The sequence below is a fragment of the Protopterus annectens genome, chromosome 8.part1 (assembly GCF_019279795.1).
Source record: "Protopterus annectens isolate FY-2018-M chromosome 8.part1, PAN1.0, whole genome shotgun sequence".
Taxonomy (NCBI): Eukaryota; Metazoa; Chordata; order Ceratodontiformes; family Protopteridae; genus Protopterus; species Protopterus annectens.
Window position 1 is genome coordinate 391949586 of NC_056742.1, and position 26831 is coordinate 391976416.

The window sequence follows — 26831 nt, forward strand, 5'->3', positions numbered from 1 at the left end:
GGCCTTTACTGCAGCTTCTAAGTGCTCGGATTCCCACCCCCCAGCTCCCAGACAGATTTTATAAGGTGCCTGAGGATACCAAGTTCCTTTTTAAGGTACCCTCTGCTGATCCAGTTACTGTTTCAGTGGCAGCAGATAAAGCTTCTAAGCTTTTGCCATTCACTTCTCTTCTCCCTGTTGATAAGGAGAAGCAGGGTCATGGAGAGACTGGGGAAAAATTATTTGTCTGCAACCTTGGCATTCAGGACTATGAACTATCAGACACACATGGCCAAAAATATTCCCTGGTTGTTCTAACAGATGCAGTGAAATTCCTATCAGAACTCCTGGATTCACCCACCAAAACCAAGCTTTCAACCATTCTTAATTCCTTCTCCCAGGTTACCAGGCACGCCATCAAATGCAACTATGATGCTATGGAGGCCTCAGCTAGGGCTGCAGCTATGGGGTCAGTCCTGAGAAGGTACTCGTGGCTTAGACTACAACCCTTACTGAATGATATGAAAGCTAAGCTCATGGATACCCCTGTGTACAACAAAGCCCTATTTGGCAGTGCAGCTGCAGAGCTTTTTAAAACTCTTCAGGAAAAGAGGAAGGAACTCTAGGATTTAAAACACATTTTTGTCTCTCCTGTTCCCCGCTTGCAGGGAAACTATCCATCCAGTATCACCTTTGTTAGGAAGGCAACTAAATCTCTCCCATCCAAGCGTAAGAGGGATTCTAGGGGACCGTTTTTCTGTAAGTCTGCTTCTTCCACACCTTCTCTGAAATGGCCTTTTCAGGCCAAACCTGGTAGTCTGTGACTACCAGCCTCCAGATCCATCTACCCCCACACACACACACACACACTTTCTCTTCGCCTCTCTCTTTCCCTCCCGGCTTGGAAACAGATAGTTTTAACTGATGATAGAAAAGACCCAAGAGTCCTGGGTTATTTCATGGTATGTGAAAGCCCCCCTTCCTTCAGGGGCATCCCACAGCCTCCACAAGACCAACTGGAATTCTTCTCACTAGTCCTTTCCCTCTCTCAGGGCACTGTCCAGGAGATACCACCCTCTCAAAGGGGAAAAGGATTTTACTCCAAGATGTTTCTGGTCCCAAGAAATGATGGCCCTTGGTGGCCCATCCTAGACCTCTCCCATTTAAGCACCTTAATAGAAGTCCCCACCTTTCACATGTTGACTCTCCCTACTCTTCTCCCACTTATCCTTCCCTAGGCCTTCATGGTGTCATTGGACATGAAAGCTGCTTATATTCACATCCCCATTCACCCAACGGTTCAGGAGATTTCTTTGCTTTTCTATTGCTCTTCTCATTTTCAGTTCTGTGCTCTGCCATTTGGTCTATCTACAGCAACGAGGGTATTCACAAAATGTTTAGCCCCTGTCATAGCTTACAGCAGGCTACAGGACATACAAATATTTTCATATTTAGACAACTTGCTTCTTCAGGCTCCATCTGCAGAAACCCTTCTGGACAATATTTCCTGCACAGTATCCCTTCTGAAAGGGCTAAGACTTACTGTCAACCTTGAAAAGTGTTTCCTGACCCTTTTCCAAGACAATGTCTTCCTGGAGTGCAGGATTCTATGAGCAGAATGGTAGCTTGTTTACCCTCAGAAAAGATCCTGTCCCTTACCTCCTATTTTCAGAACCTACTAACTCTTCAATTTCTGACTGCCAGGGAGTTCCTGCTCCTCCTGGGATTCATGGCCTGAACTATTCCAATGCTTCCTTTTTCCAGACTGCGTATGAGGAAATTTCAGTGGTTCATGAGAACAGCTTGGAAGCAACACTCTCACTCTCTGAAATGTGCTGTTCCCTGTCTGAAGTAGTAGTTAAGAACTATAGATTCTCCAGGTCTCCAGAATTTCAGCCCTACCCCTTCACACAGGCTGGGGTGCAACTCTGGAACACTGGAAGGTCAGGGACGTGTAGTCCCCACCTCAGGCAAAGGAGCACATCAGCATAAAAGAAATGAGAGCTTTGATCTTTCCCTCAAAATCTTCAAGTCTTGGATTTTACCAGGAGTTCTGAGGTGGTTCACAGACAATACCACAGTTCTCTGGTACATCAACAAGTGGGGGGAGGGGGGGGCAAAGTCCTATATCCCCTGCAGACTGGCAATATACACCTGGGAACGTGCCCAGTGGAGTTAGGTGTCTCTTCAGGCTGTTTACATTCCCTCAGCTCAGAATGTGATGGAAAACACTCTAAGCAGGTCCATGACTCAATCCCATGAGTGGATGTTAAACATGGATGTGTTTCTGGATCTGGTCCACTGTTGGGGTAGTCCTCAGATGGATCTTTTTGCCTCACCCATGAACAGACAAATTCCCAAGTATTTTGCCAGGATACCACATCATGGGGCATGGAAAGTGGATGCACTATCCTTTCCATGGAAGGGGATGTTTCTTCACACATTCCCCCCTTCTCACTTATCCAGAAAGTCCTGCTGAATATTCAGCTGGAGCAGCCAACAATCTTGCTGATGATCCCCTTTTGGCCAAGACAGCATTGGTTCCCCCCTCCTCCTACATTTAGCCAAGGGCAGTCGCCACAAGTTACCCCATAGGATGGACCTACTCGCACAGCACAAGGGAGCTCTAGTACATCCACAGATGTCAACCCTGAACTTGACACTGTAGGTGGTAGGGCTTTAATCCCCTTCAGACACCTTTATTCTGAGGACGTGATGTCAGTTCTGCAGGAGGCCATAAAACCCACTACTAGGAAATTCTGTATCTCCAAAATCTGGTGTCTCAAAAAACACTTACAACCACTGTCAGTTGAGATCCCAGTGGTTTTATCTTATCTGTGTAAATTAATGAAGACTGGCTTGTCTTATTCTTCAGTCAAGACACATCTTTCTGCCATCTCTGTATGTCTACCAATGTCACCTCCTTTAGCTTTCAGGCTGGAAGTCTAGCTGTTGCCAAAATGCGTCCTTCACATTAGACCACCAAGAAAACCACTGCCTCTTCCTTGGGATCTCAATTTTGTCCTTGAGAAGTTTACCTTAGCCCCCTTTGAACCAGCAATGTTGTCTTCCCTGCAACATTGTACATGGAAAGCAGTTCTTCTACTGGCTATTACCTCTGCCAGAATGGTCTCTGAACTGCAGGCCCTTATGGCATCCTCTCCCTTCAGAATGTTTCATAGGGACAGGATTTCTCTTCGGACTAACCCATCCTTTATGCCCAAGGTGGTTAATGAGTTATCCCTGAATCAGGCTATCAGTTTCCCTAACCCCCCCCCCCAATCCTCCAGTGAGAGGATTCTTCACACTTTGGATGTACATAGGCAACTCAGATACTACCTGAGCAAAACTAAGCCTATCCGTATGTCTGAGAGATTGTTTCCTATCACTCAAGAGCCCTGGACCAACCTCTTTCCAAGTAAACTATTTCTTCTTGGATTTCTAAAACCATCTCTTTCTGTTGCTCAGTCAATGGAAAGGATCTTTCCTGACATGTAAGGGCACATTCCATGAGGGCAGTGTCCTCCTCTGGGGCCTTCTTCAAGGGATTGGACACAGCCTGTACCTTGGAGGCAGCTATCTGGTCTTCTGTTCATACTTTCACCAAGCACTGTAAACTGGATGTCATTTTCAGGTCCAGGGCAGGGTTTGCCAGAGCTGTTCTCCATGGCTTTGGGGAAAATGTTTCTGCTCTTCCTCCCAGTTCCTCCTCTGCATGAACTTTGGCATTTTCCCTCATGTTATGAATACTGCAACACATGAGTAGAAAGACGTAGAATAGCTGTGTAAAATCTACCAGAACCATAGATGTCTTTCTCTTCTATATGCTGCAGTATTGCTTGCCCCCCTCCGCCGCCTCCCCCCTGATGCTTGCCTGGTCCCTGGTTAAGTTTTTCTCATGTTATCAGGCTGGTGCTTTGCGGCTTTCAATTCTGAGGTAGGTAAGTACTGATGTCCGCTTTACACATCTCTTTATGGCCAATGTATGCTAACTGATGTTCGGTGTCCGACATCCCTTAGAGTAATATTTAGACTTTGGTATACAAGCCGGATGTACAAGTCAGCCAGAGGCAGACTCCCTCAATTTATGAATACTGCAGCATGTATAAGAGAAGGACATCTATGGTTATGGTAAGATTTTACACAACTATTCTTTCTCTCACGTCTGCCATACTTGACTGAGGAACAGCTGGCATATATTTTTATAGGGCTAATCAGTCCTCTGGTTGGAACACGTTTGCATCATTGGTTGGATTTGTAAAGTGTAGGTCTACAAATGGGTCTAGTCAGTAAGTTCCAGGGAGATTTCATCTCATTTGCTGTAATGTTCTTTGAGGTATTGTTGCTGTATTGATTCTTCAGCCTTCCTGGCATGCAAAAGCCAGTGACAGATGGACATCCAATGACTAATGTTTGGACATCAGGGTATAAGAAGGGTGCCCATCTTCAGTTCTTTTTAGTGGTGTAGTCTGATGCACTTTACATGTCTCCAGTACACCCTCATGTTTCAAGAGGTGCTTCTCCTTCCAGTCAGATAAGTACCCCAGTTGAGAAATATGTCTACTAATTTAATGTTTAAAATGCTAAATTGCTTGAAATGTGAGAGGCAAATCCAACATAAAGATTTTCAGTTGTTTTCTGTACTGTTTGGGTCCTCAACATGATGTGTCTAACTGTCCTGACTGCAAATTCCATGCAAAAACTCTCAAATGTAGGGCCGAGGTAGGAGTTAACTTCTCTGCTTTCTAAATGGCATCATGGTCCAGAGCCACTGCAGGGTTTCCCTTGATTCTAATGTCCATAGCATCATTCCAAAAAAAAAAAAAAAATGGAAAGGCAAAAAGACTAAGTGCACTGACATTTCCAAAAACGCTGCAACTATCACTGTTAAGTCAACTGAGCTAGGTGAGGTGCCTTTGCAGCCCCCTGGTCCAGTGACTCCTACACCTGACCCCACTGGGAGGCCACCATTACGTCTGGCCTAGCTTTGAATGCCACCATGGTTCACACATCAGTCGGGTCTGAAGTCTGTCTGTAGCCCTCAATTTCTGAATTCCTCATTGTGTACATCGAGAGAGACTCCATGTCTTCCTGTTTCCAAAAGTCACAACCAAAGTTGCAGTCAGATGACATCTTTCACTGGTCACCCCCCTTTAAAATGGACAAACAAACTGAAGTGAATTATTTCATTTGCTTTGACGCAACCTCCGGCTACCTCTACTCAGATTGAAGCCCAAGACCTGTTTAAAATAGCACAGAAGTTTATGGCATTCATGAAATATAGAAAGCCATTTCATTCATCTCCCTCCAAGACCTCTCCATCTCAAAGGAGCAGGGAAGTAGCTTTTTAGGAAGAAGATTCCTGTAGCTCTGATGATGAGGAACAACTGTCTTACTCTGGACACTTCCACCTCAAACTTACACAGACTGGGACTCTTATTGCACAGTCATTCCTGCACCCCCCCCCCCCCGAGAACCTTTCCTTTTGGGATACTCTGCATAGAATGAATGGGGCTTTCATTTGGGAAAATAAGCAGTTCTCCCAGGATGAGAACTACAGGGAACTCTTAAGTTTACCTTCACTCAGACCACTAGCTATTCCTATCGTACACATTGTATTAGATGGTGTCTTCAAAGACAAGTCTGCATACACTGACTGTCTACTCCCTGCTATGAGAAAGAGAGGTGGGTTTTACAGAATGCTTGAAACTCTTAAGCACCTCTATAAATGTTTGGAGGCTGATCAGTCTGTTGTCTGCATGATTCCACTAAAGGTGTACCTAAAAGACCAACAAGACATCCTCAGCCTGGTGACAGGGAAAGCAGATTACTAGACAGATTTGGGAAGAAAGCCTGTGCCTCTGCCAGCCTGGAAATGAGAGCTTTGAATTGTCAAGTCCACATGCTAAAGTGTCTTAAATCTCTTCAAGACTAAATGCTAGGTAAAGTAGGCTCTAATGCAGATAGAACTTTATCCAAGAAAATTCAGGAGATAGCCAGAGAAGTCTGACAGGTCTCTAGACACTCATTAAAATGTGGCTGTGATGCCTTAGATGCTGCTTTCAGAGTAGGTGGCAAAGGTTCCATCATCTACAGACATGCGTGACTCAGGACCCAGCCCTTGTCAGATCAGGTAATGGCTAAACTACTAGACTGCCCCATTGGGCAAGGAATTCCTTTTTGATCTGTCAGTTGAGCAAGTTTTTGAGAAATGGACAAAAAGGGAAATTAAAACTGTGAAAGAATTCTACCCATGTCTGACCCCAAGCTACAGTAGGAATTACCTCTCAAATCCCTCGGTCTTTCCCACCTAGACAGGGCAAGGGGATGCCTCTTCCCAGGTAAAAGGCAAAGAACAATCTAAGAGATGGCAAATATAATAATCTCAAAGGACAGGGGACTCCAGGGAACTCACCCAGCACAGAGCAACTGTGACTAAGCTTTACCCATCCCTCCCTTACCCCTTCCCATCCCCCTTTCAGACATTCAGTAGCAAGACTGTCTATTTCCTAAAACAGTGGAAATCCATCACCAAGGATCAATGAGTCCTCAGTGTCAAAGAAAAGGGGTACTGTATTAAATTCATCAAAATTCCCCCTTCTTGGAAATTCCAAAAGAGCAAGAAAGCTCTTACCACCTATACCCATGGAGCTACTTCAAGGATGCATTCAACCTGTCCCTCCAGTGCAAGAAAGAAAAGTCTTAAAACTCGTGGGTTTTTACAGTCCAAGAAAAGAGGCCATTTAGAAATGCATCTTGGACCTCTCAAAGCTAAACAAGTTCCTCAACATATCAACATTCAAAATGATTATGTTGCACAAATTACTGCCCAGGATCTTCCAAGATGCCTCCATGATCACTATAGACCTAAAGGATACTTGCCTCCATGTCCATATAGCAGATGGCCACAGAATGTACCCACAGTCTGTAGCAACAGACTCTCACTTCCAGTTTTGTGCTTTTATCCTTTGGTCTATCTACTGCACCCAGAGTTTTCCCAAAATGCCTGGATGCTCTGATAGTACATTGCAGAATTCAAGGAGTTCACATTTATCTCTACTTGGACATCTGATTCATTCAAGAAAAATTCACTTCAGACACCCTGGGTGCCGTACAGATCACTGTAGACTGTTTTCAGAAGCTAGGTCTTTCCCTAAATGTTCAAAAATCTCAGACTCTTCCTCAGCAAGGATAATCTTCCTGGATAGACTCTATTCAACAGAAAGCATTCCTTCCCCAAGAAAAGATGGTATTCTTAACAGGCTACCAGACTGATCTTCTTCCAAAGCAGCTCATCACTGCAAGAGAATTCCTGTAGATACTGGGGTACCTGGCATCCTGCATTCTCATGATTCCATTCACAAAGTTACACACAAGGAAACTTTAGTGGTTTCTAAAAAAATGTTTGGGAACACCATTCCCAACCCCCTGGAAACCCTGCCTCCCTCCTTCCATGGCCAAAAAGAGAACTTCTTTGGTGGAAGAGCGCCATAAAGAGGAACTCGTGAGCAAATTTCACTCTGCCAGAAGCAGACAAGACTATTACTACAGACAGCTCAGACATAGCTTGGGAAGCCCACTTAGGTCCCTTAATGGTACAGGACATTTGGTCTCCACCGCAAATAAGTTGCATATAAATCAAAAGTATTTGCTAGCACTCTACTTGGCCATAAAAGTCGTTCAACAAAACCTAAGCCCACAGACACTGCAAATATTGACAGACAACACCACAGTTGTGTGGTACAGGGACAAATTTGTTCTACCCCCTCTGCAGTCTTGCCAGAAAAATTTGTGTGCTGGCTGAAGAGATGGGTCTAACCCTAATAGCCTCTTATCTTCCAGGCCAGAGTGATACCCTAGCAGATTCTCTAAGCCGGGACCTTCTAGACTCCAACAAATTGATGTTGAAAAGAGAGGTCGTCTTGGATCTGATTATACTGTGTGAGATCCCCTCAACAGACTTGTTCACTTCTTTGCACAACAAGCAACTACAGAAGTTCTGCTTCAGAACACAACAGACAGGAGCTTGGAAGATGGCTGCATTCGCCTTCACACGGTCAAGCCGGTTCCTGTATGCATTGCCGTCCTTGCCCCTGATTCCCAGGGTCCTAACAAAAATTGTGGCTGATAGACCCAGCATGGTCTTAATGCCCCTCTTCTGGCTGAGACAACACTGGTTCTCCTTCCTCCTGAAGAAGAGCAAAGGGAGTCACCGAACCCTACTGCAGGAGATAGATGATCTCTACCAGGTCAAGGGGTCTGTCTTCCATCCCCCACCTAACTACCCTCAAGTTGATAGCCTGCAATATTGGGTTATAACACCTAGGACAGCATCTTATCCCAAGGAGGTGGTCTCCATTCTAAGCGAAGGAAGAAAGTCTAATACCAGCAAATCATACCTGGCAAAATGGAAACTATTTTCTGCATGGTGTCACAGCAATGACACTGACTCTGCTCAAGCAGCCATCACCTTAGTCCTGCAGTGCCTGACAGGCCTCTCTACACTAGGGCTTTTCCTATTCCAGTGTTAAGATACATAAATCTACAGTTTCAGCTTGCCAAACAATGCTCCACCTATCTTCTCACATTCCTACATAAAACTTTTTCTAAAATGGGTGAGTCACTTGGAATCACCCAGAAGGAACCCCTGTTCCACCTTGGTATCTAAATTGTGTCTTAGAAAAACTTAACTTTGTCTCCCTTTGAACCTGCTGCCACTGTCTGCCTAAAGATGTTCACCCAGAAGACCAGCCTCCTCAGAGATGTGACTTCAGCTAGGAGAGTTTCTGAGCTGCAAGTATTCATGTCTAAAGAATCTTTCACTGCCATCTACAAGATAAGGGTCATCCTCAGAACAAACCAAACCTTTATACCTAAAGTGGTTTCAGAACTTACTTTAACCCAGGTTGTCCACCTGCTAGTCTTCTATCCAAATCCACAGAACAGGACAGAGCAAGCCCTTCATTCCCTGGATGTGCACATGCATATCAGGTATTGTCCAGACAGGGCGAAAAGCCCTATTAGAACAGAGCAATTGCTGGTGGCTTTTACAGAGGGTAAACAGGGCAGACCTGTCTCCAAACAAACCATTTGTAAATGGACAGCTAAAGGCAGAGTTCTGTTATTCACACCATGAAAAGGACTTACCTGAGCATATTAAAGCCTTCTTCACCAGACATGGGGCGACTTCCACTGCTTTCCCCAAAGAGTTTCCACCCAGGCCATCCTAAAGGCAGTCAGATGGAACTCTGTACACACTTTAACAAAACCTATAACCTAGGCAATGCCTCCAAGGTTAGATCAGGTTTTGCTTCTGCCATTCTAGCTTTGGGAGTCCTCCAAAGAATTAGTACTGCAACATTGACTGCAAAGAACATAGTGCACTTGTGTCACACTTTCCATAAATGAAGCTGTTCGGGTAAATCAGTGTTGCAGTACATACTCCCACCCTCCAACTCATCTACTTGTCTCTCCCTTGTCAGGTGTAAGGGGTAGAACAGTTCTCTGCAGATAGTCCTCTTATCTCCATCTCTGCCTCTTATGACTTTCCTCTTTTGTACTCCGATGCAGACAACTGAGGTTGTGCTGTCCTTGGGCATCAGACTGCTTGTTCACTGCTTAGAAAGACCTGAAGGTGGCCTGACGGGCATCCTTCTTATACACTGAAGTCCATCGGCTAGGGATGATGCAAACACTCTGGAAATCAGGTGGGTCATGGGCTTCTGCATGGCAGGAAGACCCAAGAATCAGTACTGAAACATTGTTGTACTCGAATATCTACAGTTATGGTAAGTGTGACACAACTGTACTTTCTGCTGCTTTCGTGGGATTCCCTGATGTATAAACAAACACTTTCAGACTGATTAACAACTCTGAACCCATACCCATCTTGTCTTGCATTCTTTTTTTATTGCATCTGTCAAGCTCAGTCCAGCACTGTCACAGTTTCCCATTTCAGTTTCCTTGTTTCTCTAGTAGATATCTGCTAGCACAGTGTTTCTGAAACTGGGGTCCATATGATAAAATCTAGGGGTCCGCAAGCTCACTTGTGCCCACCTGGATTTTGGGCATCATCCACGACCCGGCACTGTAAATGTAGAAAGAAAATTTGCGCCGCTAATCCAAAATTCATTTAAAAAAAAAAAGACAAGAAAGAAATTTCCATTTGTGGCTGAGCTGCTTAATTTCCGTGTTTGCGGCTAAGCAGCTGCTTGCCCTTAGTTTTTAAAGGAGAAGACGAAGGAACAACTTCCATGTTTGCAGCTGACGCGGAGTAACTGCTTACTTGACCTGTGTTTTCTGCCAGCAGTTACAACTTGGAGGGAAATTTAAACAACTGTTCTATTCCCTCCAAGTAAGATAGGTCTTGGATATATGTTGGTCATAGGTTCATAGGTAGGTACTAGGCTATCGGCCCTAGGGCCTATACAAGCCTAGCCAAAAAGGTACCTTGGCTTCCGCCACTCAAGAAAATTATTTTCCTGTGTCCCTGTCGAGCAGAACCACAGAGGTGATCTCTGTATGTATACAGGAATGGGTATGCAGAGCAGGAACCACACCACCCAGTGCCCCCATCCTGGTCTACCTACACCAAATAAATATTGGAAAAGTGCCCCTACTAAAGCAGCGCCCTAGGCGGCTGCCTAGTTGGCCTATGCCTAAGGCTGGCTATGTGCAGAGCTGATGATCGATCAAGATGATCTTGTTGACAGAACTTAAAGGTATTTTTTTTTTTTTTTGAATCAAGGCTTAAATAACAAGCCTGAGTGTAGCTGAGAGTTTGCACGTGCTTTTAGTTTGGCAGATTTACTTGGTACATTTGTAAAACACAAGAAAATAGAAGTTGGATTATTTTTAATATTTACATTTTAATACTGCATACTCCTTTAAGTTTTGTGGTTTAAGCTGTCAATTGTCCACATTTTCACAGAATGTCCAGATTTTTTTCCTTATTTGTTCTGTTCCTCATAAAATGGTGCATTTCTGGTAAATCCCTGGCATATCATCGAGGACTGAACTCAGAAAATAATGGCAGACATTTGAGCTTTGGATTTCATATGTTTCAGAAAATTCGTACTAATGCAAAAGTTGTTTTATCAATTTTCTAAGTTTACAAGAACAATATTTAAAATTTGTCCTTAGTTTTGGACCTTTGTTCCCTCCATTATAACAAGCTTTGTCCATATTTCTTGCATTGAAGAGGCTGAGAGGTATTTGTGCGTGTGTGTGTGTGTGTGTGTGTGTGTGTGTGTGTGTGTGTGTGTGTGTGTGTGTGTGTGTTTGAGGGAAAGAGGTGTGTGGAAGAGGTAGGCAGCATACCCTTCAGCTGTCCAAGTTTTTGCAGAATGTCCAGATTTTTGCTTCATATTTTCTGTCTCTTTCTAATAAAATTACGTTTTTTTGGAAAATCCCTGACAAATCATTGAGGACTGAACTCTGAAAATAATGGCAAGTCTGGTTTCATTGTGAAACTGTATTGCTTTGTTTAGCTTTAGCAAATGTCTATCAGGGTTTGTGCTCTAAAATTTGAAATACAAGTTTTAAATGAAATCCAAATATCTGTAATCAGTGTAGAAGTAAAGCAGAAAACAGTATGCATACTGAGAATTTTAAACCGTGTTTATGGCAACTGGGGATAAATAGCTAAGTAATGGGACACTGAAATGGTTGCATGGCGGGGAGGGGGCTGAATGTGGGGTTGGGGGGTTGATCCAAGCGTAATGTATGTGTACCGCCACCTTTAGGGGTCCACCAAAATATTTCCTTTATAAAAGGGGTCCTCCAGCTTGCAAAGTTTCAGAACCACTGTGCTAGCATATTGTAGCAAGTGTACTGGCATGCATACCTTTTGACTTCTTAGAACAGTGATAAAATATGAGAACCTAATTTCTCCACAAATGTTTTCATTGTTAAAGACTAATATAACACACATGGAATGAAATTGCCTCTGAAATGTAAATGTAGTTTTACACAAAATGTTTTGTTGGCTGGATGGTTACTTCATGAATCGACTGAAGATACTTGTTGAATGAGGATGCACAGATGATTCCTATAGCTAGGTTAATGAGTAAACTTATAATTTGTCATATTTATTTTTCTTGTGTGTTCCCGCAGAAGAGGTCTGTCACGTGAAAGAATAAGCATGCATGCTTTAGAGACATTCGCCATGCATTAAATGTTAGCTGGCCGAATGCAAACTCTCCAATCCTAACTAAAATACATATTTTGGAATGTTTTTAATCAGCTATACCATGCGATAGCAGCTTTTTTTTTCCACACTTGCAGGTTGTCTCTCTTTCCTGTGGTTGTATAGCCATAGAGTATATAAGTAAGAAGAGGTCTCTCTGCCTCTCACCAAAATGCTTTATTACCGATGTTTACCCACAGCCTTTGTGAGTGCATTGCATAAGTTTGACTCACTCTGTTTGCAATTAACAGATTATGAATAGATTTACTTTTTGTAGTTGTCCTTGCACGTATCAGCTTGCATTAATCCCTACTCTTTAACAGTGAATGCAGAAGCACAATGTCTTTATTTACATAGTTGCCTTTGTCCATGTCGAATGTACTGCACATTGATTCTTGTTTTTAGTAGTGACCTCCGGGTGTTGCTACAGTTAGATGACTTGCATTGACATGTATCGATATCATTTATGGGGCTTGGACACAGGTCTGCAAAACATAGCTGATTTACAGTTCATCCTATTATCCCGCAAGCTGTACTGTTGGCAGAGTTTATGATTTTATGATGAAATAGTTTGTACAAATTCAGTTTTCCAGATATTCAACAATAAATACGTTGAATATCTATCAATTTTAAGGAAAGGTTTGTACGGAGCACGAGACATTTTCATTTTCCTTTTAGGTAATTTGATATCATGCATAATGTTAAACTTAACTAGATAGCTTTTTTCTTGAGTTTTAATGTATTAATTGAAACAGTCATGCTATCATTTCTTTTGTGTTAATAATTTCGTAATTAAACTCATGCAGTTTTAGTCGTATTTGCACAATAGCTAGTTACATACTGTTTTCCTACATGCCTGGCTCTTTATATTGTGCAAATGAGACTTTTTTATTTCTGGAATTACAAGTATTTCTACACATTTTTTAAAAAAATTAGATCGCCTGGATATCCGTGCTGCTCGAATTCTGCTGGACAATGACCATTATGCTATGGAGAAGCTGAAAAAGAGAGTGCTAGAGTACCTTGCCGTCCGGCAACTGAAGAACAATCTGAAAGGACCTATCTTGTGTTTTGTTGGGCCTCCTGGAGTAGGCAAGACCAGTGTAGGAAGGTCAATTGCCAAGACCCTGGGCAGAGAGTTCCACAGGATTGCTTTAGGAGGAGTCTGTGACCAGTCTGATGTCAGAGGTCACAGGTATGTAGCATTTGTATGCAACATTGTCACTTTCTGTTATGTATTTATTTTTAATACAGTACCATTGAAGGTCAAAACTGCAGCCAGTATACTACATGCATTTTACTTGAAAATTACAATATAACTTGTACATGCCAGTAATTAATACTTTTAAACTATTTTAGAAGCAAGACCACAAATGTATGTTTAGTTTTAGAAACTGAATGCACATGTATGTGTTTAGGTTCCTAGAAGAATACTAGGCTAACTGCCCTGAAGGGCCATTTTTAAGCCTAGATTGTAACCCAAGACCAGAATTAAACTCTGTACCTTGTGCCTATGAGGTAAAGACCTTAATCATTATATCAGACCCACCCCCACCCACCTTGCTCTTTGAGCAAACTTACTGTATTTTTTATTTTACACTGACACTGTTACATTCCAGTGAGTGGTTGAGTAGTTATTTGATAAATGCTATTTTTCTAAAATATTTGTTTTAAATATTGTCTGCTTATTTCTCCCTGTACATGTATATGTTACATTGCATATTCCTTCACTAAAATTATACTTTGGAACCCCTGGTGGTTATACTTGAATTCAAGGTTGACAGGCTAAAAGAGCAGTATGTTGCAGTTGCACAGAACTCCCTCCCATGTATTATGATCGTCAGTATTTGGAGATAAAACAGTTGAAACACTTCTATGACAGCTCTGCAAAATTTACTTGATTTTTTCACCATGATGCTGGTACTATAGTACATAGAACAGTAATTGGTGTCTTCTTTTTCTTGTTTAATGTATGTATGCTATTTTATTAAAAAATACTGCTTTTGCTCATATCTGGATCTAGTGGTGAGCTAGCAAGATTTTAGGAGGGCTACATGTGGTCTGTGTTTGTATATACTTTGTTTTTGAAGAACTAAGGAAATGTCTAAAAATTCCTGCAGTGTTTATCTTCATTACACATATGTAAGTAATACAAATATAACAACTACAAAACCAAAGTGGTACACTCTAAAACGCTTAAAAAAAAAAATAAAAACATTGGACCAGAGCGAGAATACGTTTAAGTGCTTTCATTCCATTTAATTCAGAGCTTCATCAGAACAGTTACAACTAAACATTCCTTTTAAATACACATTAATTATGACATCATTTCCCATCTAAAAAGACAGAATCAAATTCAGTAGACAAATCATTCAATACTAAAAAACGTTTTGTTTAAGGCATTATACACTAACTTATATATTCATCTACGTTCACAGTCAAACATCAGCAATGAATAAATTACTATAATATCAGCTAACATATTTTAAATAACTTTTGACAGAAACTTTGTCATTAAGACCTGGGGCAAAATCTGCCCTCAGGAATATTTGCCATTTTAATTCCAAATATTCTAAATAGTTATTAATAGACCCTATAAATCTAGCTTTATCAACTACCTCTACTACAAAAAAGAAAAACTTCCTAAAATCTTTACATTGAAGAGAATGCTTAGCTAGAGCGTTGGTACAGTCTTTCTTTTTGATGGCTAACAAATGTTCCCTTACTCTGGCTGTCAACCTCTTTATAGTTTTCCCTATATAAAAATGTTCACGATTTGAACAGACAGCTAAGTATACAGGTCCTTCACACTGACAGTTATAATTATATCCACCTTTAGATACCAATAGAAAGTCTAAAAGCTTAAAATAATGGCTGTGAACTGCCATCATAAATATCTGCACTGAGAACAACTTGGGCAAGGGAAAGTGCCTAAGCTCTTGGTTTTGCTGTTATCATGATTCAAACCTGTTGAACTTTCATGTAATTGTTTTAAATTCCTGGTCTTTTTGTATATGAATTCAGACTTTGTACCCACTATATCACTTAAATCTTGATTACCCAAAATAATTTTCCAGTTATTATCAATAACTTTCCTTATTCTGATCTATCAGTACTCACAGGAAGAGGAAAATAACAATTTAATGCTTCCATCTGTTCTTGTTCTCTTATTTGTTCTTGATATTTGGGGGAGAAGCCTGGCTTGATAATTGGCAGAAATCTATTGCCTCTCTGTGAACTTACATAGTTTGAAATGTTAATTAATTCTTCTAAAGGATATCCATGTTCCACAAACAATTGTTTCAAAATATTAATTTCATTATAAAAATTATCACTACTAGTCATTCTACTGATTCTGATAGCTTGCCCTTTAAAACTATTTGTCTTCATAAATTTAGGGTGAAAGCTATCATAATGCAAATAATTATTTGTGATTTCCTTTCTATAAATGACATTGGTGAATTCTCTCTTACCTACATCCATTTGAACTTCATCATTCAAAAACTGTGCTTTAACTCTTATACTCCCTTCTGTAAATTTAAGCCAAGATGTAGTACTATTAATTTGTTAAAAAAAACTCATTTAATTCATCCCGATTGCCATTCCAAATAAAAAAAAAAATCATCTATGTATCTTTTGTAAACCGTACATGTTTAAATTGAGACAGCTTTTCCAAAACTCGTTCCCACCAACACATTACCAAATAGCAAAAACTGGAGCCACATGTGCCCCCATTGCCACTCCCCCAATTTGCTGATAAATTCCTTCACAAAACGTGAAGAAATTATTACTTAACACCAATTCCATGAGTTGACATATTACAAAAATATCTTGTTTTAAAGACTGTCCAAACTTACTTAAATACGGTCTCATAAATTCAAGTCCTTCTGTTTGTTCAGTAGAGGTATATAGTGAGCACACATCAAAATTACTCAAAAAAGTCTCATCTCCTTGAAATCTACATTCTTTAAGGTCATTTAAAAACATCCAAGAGTCTTTAAGGTACCAATTACTTGCCTGAACAATCTGATTCAAAATTTCATCCGAGTACATAGAAACCCTAGATGTCTTGTTAAATGGGGCTGAAACTATAGGCCTAAATGGTGGATGTACAGAATCCTTATGTATTTTAGGAATTCCAAATAGAATTCCTAATTGTGGTTGTTCTACCATCAGAAACTCAAATAGTTATGTTGTGATGTATTGCTGATGTAATAAGTCTGACAATACTAAGTCAGTATCCTGATAGCTCCTCCTAATGGTGTCTTTAGACACTTTATTGTACTTGGATGTATCAGCTAACATTAACCTATAATACACTTAACACTTTTTCTACAGTCTGTGAAAATGAATTGTATGAATTATTTAGAGAATCAGAAAAGGAGCAAAAAAATTGTTACAAAAATAAAAACAAGAAGAGAAGTTATAACTGTAATATAAGTCACAATTTAGCACAAACACAGGCTAAAGCACTGGGACAATTAAGGAGTTATGCTAACCTTAGATATATAAAGGCAGACAAAGGACAGGGGTTAGTGATTATGGAAATTACTGATTATAATGAAGCAATTAGATTAATGTTGATGTGAAAGTAGATGAATGTATAAGTTAGTATATAATGCTGTAAACAAAGGGTTTTTTTATTATTGAATTTGATTCTGTCTTCTTAAATGTGAAATGATGTGATAATTAATGTGCATTTAAAAGGAAGTGGAAGTTTAGTTGTAACTGTTCTGATGAAGTTCTGAATTAAATGGAATGAAAGCACTTAAACGTATTTCTCGCTCTGGTGTTTTTATTTTTTTTTTTAATACAGATATAACACAGAAGCCATTTCATACATGAAAACATTCACTTTTCTTGTCATTACTTTAGTGTCTTGTTTAATCATTCATTCATTTTTGATACCTACTTTGTGTTAACATATTTCCGTACATGGGTATGTAGACTCTGGCTTGGAAGACAGTGTCAAGCTTGGCACCAGTTCTGGACCTGGACAGGATGCCAGTCCTTTGCAAGGTATGTACACACTGTGCATGCACAGACAGATAGACGTGCACACCTACATTCACACTCTTCTGTTGTGTACTGCCCAGTCACCTAAAGACAATTTGGGAAGCTCTAATTAACTTATCACTTTGGCATGAAGGTGTTAATGAAACCTCCTTGCAAATGCTTGCACAGATATAGGATCGGGGGGGGGCACTGTGCCATCCCAGCTAGAAATGGAAATGGAGAACCAGTGCTGTGATACCCATGATTGTTTTTAGAGTGATAAAACTTTCTTGACTTTTGAGGTGAATTACAACATTGGACGAACTGGTGTCTCTGTTCAGCTCGAAAAATAAATACAAAGTGGTTTGTGTAGCGGTAATATGTATTAAACTGCCACTTCTTTGGTACAACATTAGCTTCATACCGATTAAAATAGCCATTTTCCCAAATAATGCAGTTAATTACCATCTGATGTCGGCAGCTACGTAGTTACTACCTACTCCGTACTGGATCTTGATTGTTCGGGGAAATCATTTTGCTAATACAAATAATTCATGGCAAGGTCCTGCTACTTAAATGCCAAGATGTTACCTTGTAATGTCTACAACAACATAATGATGATCTTAATTTAGTGAGAAATGTTGGTTTGATTCAAAAATACATTAAGGAGCACTACACACAAGACAGTTCTTGCTCTGACTAACTTGTAGTCCAGCATAGTAGGTAACCATGCCATGTCTGACTCATTTCTCAAATTTTGTAAGCTGGCAGTGTACTTTAATTTTAAGATTTTTTTATTGGTGGTGTTTTAGAAGCAAAACAAAAGGAAATGGCAAGTTTTTATGGGGTGTCAAATGAAGAATGCTGAACAGTTGCACAGTGAGCCAATAAAGCTGATTATTCCTGGAGGAGCTAATACTGTGTGGAAACCCAAACTGAGTCTGCTTCTTTTAAAGAGTACTGTCTATACCTCTACAAGGAATAGAATGGTGACTCCCGTTTTATGGTTAAACATTGTGTCTGGAATGGAATAGGCTCCTTTATCAAGATTACTGTGGTCTCTGATTGAAGATATTTACATCAGGCACTTCATCCTTACTGTGCTTGATTTCTAACATTGTTTGATTTAAATTTTATTTGCTTATTACTTAGCCAAGTAAATTGGTCATGCAACCCTTTTCATTCATGATTTGACTAGATGTATACAGTACAAATGAATATTCTTAAACTTTTGTTAATTAATATAGCATCAAATTCAAAAGTACCATATATATATATATATATATATATATATATATATATATATATATATATATATATATATATATATATATATATATATATTCCATATAAATTCATTCATTCTCCAGTACCTGCCTTATCCTTTTCAGGGTCACAGTGGAGCTGGTGCCTGTCTCAGCTGTAAGCTTGGGGGTGAGGCAGAGGCTGATCCTGGATGAGTGCTACCCCACTGTGGAACATATACATATATGTGTGTGCGTATATATTTTTGAATAAATTCTGGCACAGTACTAGAAGACTTACTGCTACAGATTTCCCAATAAGTGTCCGTTCACCACGGTACCGATGTTTTATGATCAACGAATCCAACACTCACTTCCACGGTGATAAAAAATATTTATTATAAAATCGAATAATAAACAGTAAAAGATCTGAACTAAATCACCAAAAGTTAAGCGCTTTCTCCCATTGAATGGGCTTCTTCAGAACAACCAGTACATTTCTCAGACGCCTTAAATGACTTATTTGGCGCCAAAAGTATTTAAACTTTTAAAGCCATACTTCCCCTTATACCAGCTGTCATGCTTTCCTTATACATTCATTACCCTAAATATACAAATTCAATAAAAATCTTGTTACAAAAGCCATCCACTTTTGACATAAAATAAAATATTTGTCTATCGGAACTATACTCAAAATTCACAACTTCCAGCTCTTTTGAAGGTTGTCCGATCGTTAAAAAATACATGCTCAATACATTTAAAATTTTTAGACATTTCCAAACATGTCATAATCATCGCATAATCTATCAACCTTACACATGAAAATGGTTTATACTGAAATAACATATGAGAAATCCCATATGTTATATTTAAAGTTTTATTCATAAATTCCTGCACTTCTAATAGCAGGACGAATCCGTGTGAGGCAATCATCCTTTAAAAAATTGTCCTTAGAAAATCAACCCCAAACTACACTGTGAGATTCTAACTTGTTTATAGTATGGTCCTACTCACTCATATGTGCACACACAGTGACACTGACTGTACAAACACACACTGATGTGCACACACACAGTGACACTAACTGTACATACACACCGACACTGACTGTACATACACACTCACATGTGCCCACACAGTGACACTGACTGTACATGCACACGCACAGTGACACTGTACATGAGCACTCACACACACACTGTACATGAGCGCTCACACTCACATGTACATACACACACACAGTGACACTGACCGTACATGAGCACTCACACACTCACATGTACACACACAGTGACACTCACATGTGCGCGCGCACACACACACACACGCACACACACACAGTGACACTGACTGTACATGAGCACTCACACACACGCATGTACCCCCACACACACAGTGACACTGACTGTACATGAGCACTCACACACTCACATGTACACACACACACAATGACACTGACTGCACATGACCACTCTCACACTCATATGTGCACACACACACACTGACTGTATTTGAGCACTCACATGTACACACACAGTGACACTGACTGTACATGAGCACTCACACACTCACATGTATATACTTACACACACAGTGACACTGTACATGAGCACTCACACACTCACATGTACACACACAGTGACACTGACTACATGAGCACTCACACATGTACACACACACAGTGACACTGTACATGAGCACTCACATGTATACACACACACATATACACACACACACACACACACACACACACTGACTGTACATGAGTAACTCACTCACGTGCACACACACACAGTGACACTGTGCATACACACTCACATGTGCACACACACAGTGACACTGACTGTACATGAGCACTCACACACTCGCATATATACACACACAATGACACTGACTGTACATGCGCAGTCACGCACTCACATGTGCACACACTCACATGTGCACACACATTGACACTGACTGTACATGAGCACTCACTCACATGTACGTACACACACACACACAGTGACACTGACTGCACATGACCACTCACACTCATATGTACACACACACACACACACACACACACACTGTACTTGAGCACTCACATGTATACACACAGTGACACTGTACACGAGCACTCACATATACACACACACACACACTGACTGCACATGACCACTCTCACACTCATATGTACACACACGCACACACACACTGTACTTGAGCACTCACATGTACACACAGTGACACTGTACATGAGCACTCACACACTCACATGTACACACACACACACACACACACACACAGTGACACTGACTGTACATATGCACTCACATGTATACACACACAGTGACACTGTACATGAGCACTCACATGTACACACACAGTGACACTGACTGTACATGAGCTGTCGCTCAGTCACATGTGCACACACACAGTGACACTGACTGTGCATACACACTCACATGTGCACACACACAGTGACACTGTGCATACACACTCGTGCACACACACACAGTGACACTGACTGTACATACACACGTGCACACATGCACAGTGACAATGTACATGAGCACTCACACGTACACACACACACACACACACACACACACACACACACACACACACATTGACTGTACATGAGCACTCACACTCACATGTACATACACACACACAGTGACACTGACCGTACATGAGCACTCACATGTACACACACAGTGACGCTGACTGTACATGAGCACTCACATGTATACACACACATGACACTGACTGTACATGAGCAGTCACACACTCACATGTACACACACACAGTGACACTGACTGTACATGAGCACTCACACACTCGCATGTGCACACACACACAGACAGTGAAATTGACTGTACATGAGCACTCACATGTACACCCACACACACAGTGACACTGACTGTACATGAGCACTCTCATGTGCACACAGTGACCCTTGACTGTGGTTGTACCTGCAGGCCATTTAGAGAATTGATAGTTTCCCTGTCAGCATGTATTCACAATGTGGACGGAAACTGGAGACCCCAGTGAAAAGCCTTCGTGCATGCCACATCACCTGGTACCAAGTATGTTAAATTTCAGGTTAATTAGACTTAATTTAAATGTGTGATACACTAGCTTTAGAGTTGAAGTATACATAGGAGTTGGTTTAGATATGTATGCTTTCTGTCATGGTGTGATTCCCAGATGTGCTGGAGGTGTAACATACATGTCTTTGAAACAGGCACCACAACTTCTGGGTGATCATAGTCATTGCTTCCATGGCTTCTTATGAGCACAGACCAAACACACAGCACAGGCATGTAAGTGGGTCCACTGCCAAACTGAGCATGTCTTTAAGCGAGTTAAGGTCAACTTTGACTGCATTAATAATTTAAGTAGCACTTTCATGTGGGTTAACAAAGTGGTGTGACTTCCTTTACAGAGTCTGACTTGAACACATGCCTGATTGTTAGCAGTCTTATTTACCAGTTCATTGCAGGAGGTAGCTTCAAAAATGAACTTTAAAAATTTAAGCATATTATTAATTACATTGTAACATGAAAACAAATGTTAGGAAGTACTAAGGTAAAGTTCAACAATGTGTTTTTTTTTTCAACCAGAAACATCTTTATTAAATTATCATCTTGCATTTATGTAAATGAAAACAAACCATACTGACATAATTTTAGTTGCAAATGTTATACATCACTTACAATCTGTCCAGTCATTATTGGCTCATTCAGATCCTGCCTTATTTTAAACCAGACTCTTCCTCTGCATGTATTGTTCCCACAATTCCCATTTTTCTATATGTAATTTGCTCCTGCCCTTTTTTAAAGATCACAGTCCCAGTTTTCTCTCTTTTACTGTATTCATTACTTCTAGTAAAGCTGGTTTACACTTTGATTTGCATTTTCAAGTAATTGTTTTTTTGACCGCCACCATAGAGTCAGCAAGACCTTTCTCTGTCTAGGCAATTCTAATTCTGTATCATAGCTCAAAAAATCATTTCATTAGTTACACCAATCTGCTCACCCAGAATATCTGACAGAGTAGTCTGCAGGGAATCTTTAAAGTCTGCCAACTCATGACATTCCCAGAAGATATGTTCCCAATTATATCTTTCTTCCCCATCACACCTCCAACAATTGCTGTCTACCTGAGGAAGAATTTTTTGGAGTCTGCTTGGGGTATAAAAATATCTATGTAAACACTTCCAAGCAAAGATCCTACGTCTTCTAGATGTTGTTGCATATTTGGGAGACCTACATATATCCTCCCATTGTTTCTTTTTGAATTGCTTCTCCAGTCTTTCTTTCCAGTACTTTCTAAACTCCTCTGATTGATTCTTATAGTTGTCATGGAATATTTTATATGCAGTAATAATTATTCCTTTAACAGCAGCTTCTGTTCTAGATTCTACTAAAACCTCTACCATTGCTGGTTGTTCGCTTAGGATCCCCCTGTTTCTTTTTTTTTTTTTTTTGCCTATACTCTGATATATCAATCATTGATAGGGAGGGCAACCTCTAGCCTGCAGTCCAAATAAATGATTGGCTTCTTCCCATCCTTTTACCTTTCCCTCTCTATTTGTTCCCAATACCTTGATTATTTTGGCAGTTTTCTACAATAAATTCCAACTTTCTCCTGCCTGTTGTCTGTATCCCTAATTGCAGTCATCCCTATTGGCAGAATTTCCTTTCTCCATTCCTGTGTTGGCTTAGTTCTTAGAATACTTTCTACTATTTTATGAATATAATAATCTGTATAGATACTGCTATTCTAATTAAGGATCTGCATCCAAAATCCCAGTCCTTCCTTGTTTCTTGAGCTTCCCCCTGTTTTATCATCATCCCTTTCCACTTTGAATTATAGGTTTCTGCTTGTGCTATGTATAGGATCCTTAACTGTGTAGCTGTGAAATACCCCTTCAAGTTGGGTAATCCCAAACTGCCTTGCTCTATTGGAAGAATCCGCTTATCCCACTTGACTCTTGCCATCTTCCTCTCCAAGATAAAATCCTTCAGCTCTTTATCAGTTGATTTCCACAACTTCTCCTCTGGTTGACAGAAATATGCCTGACGTGTGTATACAACTAAAGGGACTAAAACATTTTAAGTGCTTGTATCTTACAATTCATATCCATGTAACAGAGCTTCCAATTTTTCAGTTTTTATATTATCTTGTGTCTTCTCTTCCTACATATCCTTAGCTGCCACACCAGAATCCTTTTTAATCCATAGTCCTAAGTACTGCAATATATCATGTCCCCATAAATATGGATATTGCTGAGCCAATTTGTGTATGGGTACATAATTTACAGCTATTGCCTTTGTTTTAGCTTCGTTACTTTTGTATCCCGAAAAGATTTGAAACTGCCTCAAAATGTTCCACAGCACTAACCTGTCTTTTTTCTGGTTTTATCCAATATAAAATAATACCATCTGCAAACGGCCAGCTTTTTTTTGACTTCCATACCAATTATATCGTTGAATTTGTAGGTCCCTTATTTCTTTGCCAATGGTTCTAAATATAATGCAAATGAAGGGGAAAGAGAACACTCCTGCCTTTTTCCTCTGCTAAAGCAGAAATTATCAGAGGAATCCCCCCCCCCCCCACTTTAATTTTTGCCTCTGATCCCTCGTATATCCTCCTAATCAACCTTAGAATTTTATCAGGGAGTGCAAATGCTTCCATTGCCCTGCTCATACACTCCCAGCTTACTCTGCCAAATGCTTTCTCTGCATCAGGGAAGTTAAGGATTATGGACATGGGCAGTGAAGATGTTTCTCATACATTTTGTCCTGGTAAGGCATGTTTTTATCAGCCAGTGGAAAAGCTGTTGACAATAATTAGTATCAACTGGAAATTAAGAGTGGAAGGAATTTATTTAGGAAGGGAAGAATGCAAGAGTCAAGTGGGATAAGTTGGTTTAGTTTAGGACTATCTATGTGAAGGATTACTCTTAAATCAATTTGAGGCTAATGTGCATAGCACAACGGGGTGGGATATGGATGTAAGTAGAAATGGATGACAATGGAACAGGGTTAAAATTCTGGATGCAGGCCCTCAGGGGAAAACCAGAATAATCAGATGGAATGTTATGTTTATAAAGTGGCAGATAATATTTTATAATCTAAACCAGTGTGAATGTTGGGAAGAGAGATTTTATCTGTATAAATATTTACATTTAGAGGTACAGAAAATGGGCAATAGATTGCAAGAATTAATTCTAGGAGGCTAACTAAGGAACTCCATTACTGGCAGCAAAATTTAATAGAGTTTGAAGCTAAGCAGAGATTTGAAACTTCAGGTTAGAGATTTCCTCTCATATTAGGGTTGTTACTACGCTAACCACCACTAGGGCCGTTATAAGCCTAGCCATAGAACCCAAATGTGGCCCACGAATTTGATTTATGTAGGGGTGATTTACTGACTGACTCTGTCCATCAGAGACTTGGGTGCCAAACCATGAGTTACTTTCCGATTACCCATCCATTGGTCCAAGTTGCACTTAAATAAGGATAGGGAGGAACTCTGTTTTGCATGAATGGGGAATCTTTTATTTAACATTTGTTGACTGGGAAAGTCCAACTAGGACAGAGCCTATTTTCAGCAGAGGCCCGGGGAGAAACGCTTCAGGAAAATGAGAATTCTCTGAGAAATGCATCTCTCTCTAACATGTCCTGTTTGTATCACAAGCACAATTTAGGTCTTTTAATCTAGTAGTTCTAATGCTGTTAATTTTGCAGATGTGAAAAAGGTTCATCAAAACAGGGTCCAGGGATGGCTTGTATGCTAGGCACAGATCACCTCTTAGAAGTCTGTATGACACTAAGTAAAGAAATGGAGCTTTGATGCAATCAGTGTAGGGCATTGTGTTTGCTGCCTGTATTCCTTTGTGTAAGGAAGCTTTGTGGGCATTCCAGTTTCTGCACGTGTCTGGTCAGGTATATACCGAAGGGGGCATTACACTCTATAATAGGTCTGATGAGGGCAGGGTGCTGTAGTATGATGACCTCTCTGGATCTAGACACCATGCCCATGTTTATAAATTGAACAACATAGATGTATTTTCTTACTACCTTGGACACATGTTGGTCGAAGGCTAGGTTAATATCCAGATCCCTGAATAGTGAATCAGCTGTGTTCTTGTTTTGGGTGGATTCAGTCATCTGCAAAATTGGTTAGCCAGAGGCCTTTGTCATTGTATTTAACCTGTGTGAAATAGATGCCAAAGATGAACGGGCCTAGCACAGATCCCTGGGAGACTCCACTGGTGACCAGCATCTTTGTGGAGGTGGCTTTACTGCTTCTAACCTCCTTGGGTCCTATCAGTGAGCCAGCTAGCATGTTATAAAAGGGTTTATACCTTGTTCTGTACGTTGACAGTGCCTGAGTGGGGTATTGTATCAAGTACTTCAGAGGTAGCGATGAGTATTTCATGAAAGACCACCCCTGCTAAAGTTTTCAGAGGAACCAAGAAAGAAAGATTTTATTAAAAAAGGATAATTTGTAAGATGCACAGAATATTGCATGGTAGTCACAGGGATCAGTTAGAGGTGCTTAAAAATACAGGGACAGGAGCCTTGGGTGAGAAATTGAAGAGAAACATTGAGCGAAAATTTGTAAAATCTCTAGATATGCCATGTGGTCTAGAAGATTAAGGATAATCACATGGAAATGTTTGCACATGTGTTTTATACTCTGATTAGATATTGGAGAAAAAGGTAATAAAAGTTGTAACTGGAAACTTATTTTATTTGGAACGTGCCTTTCTATTCCAAACTTTTTTTCCAAAAAAAATCTCAAAATTTACATTCTATGCTTTCCTCATGTATGATGCAATATTGAGACATAAGCTACCAGCCTTCGAAATAAATTAGTTTTAATTTTCTTGTCAGTGTATTGCTAACTGTAATGAGTCCAATTTGATGTTTACAAATATTTTATGTAATTGATATTCATATGTTAATTGTATAGTATACTAACTCTATGCATATTAACCTCACGTTTTGAGTGTTGATGACAGATATCCCATATCTCTACCATCTTGGGATACTGTAGTTTTTTTTTTTTGTATTTTACCCATGGGAGTCACTGCCTAAGATATATTTGCTTCTAGGTACCTGTACCTCTTCTGTCCATACTTTTGTCAACTAGTTCCTTTAAGTCTTCAATCATTGAACTTCGTTTTTTTCCATTTCCTTGTAATTACCTTCTTTGCCATTAATAAGATTACACACTCTAGCTGTTTCACCCAAATTATTTAGCTACCATATTGCAGAAATCCCCAAAATAATCTAATTGAGGCAAGGGAGGTTGTTTCTCCAATCACAGCTGTATTCACCCCTCTAACTTTTCCCGGCATGTGTACACCATTGCATTTCCAGAATATAGGTAACCAGTCCTTTTCATGCCTTCCATTACATCTTCA

At 40.2% G+C, this 26831-nt stretch overlaps 1 protein-coding gene across 1 annotated transcript in view; it reads left to right on the forward strand.

Moving 5' to 3' along the window:
- The window catches only part of LONP2 (lon peptidase 2, peroxisomal), a 1625174-nt gene that overhangs the window by 419318 nt on the left and 1179025 nt on the right, over window positions 1-26831 (forward strand). Inside the window, exon 7 of the mRNA XM_044081964.1 lies at window positions 13103-13361. Coding sequence (XP_043937899.1) covers window positions 13103-13361 — 259 coding nt within the window. The remainder of the gene's footprint in view (window positions 1-13102; window positions 13362-26831) is intronic.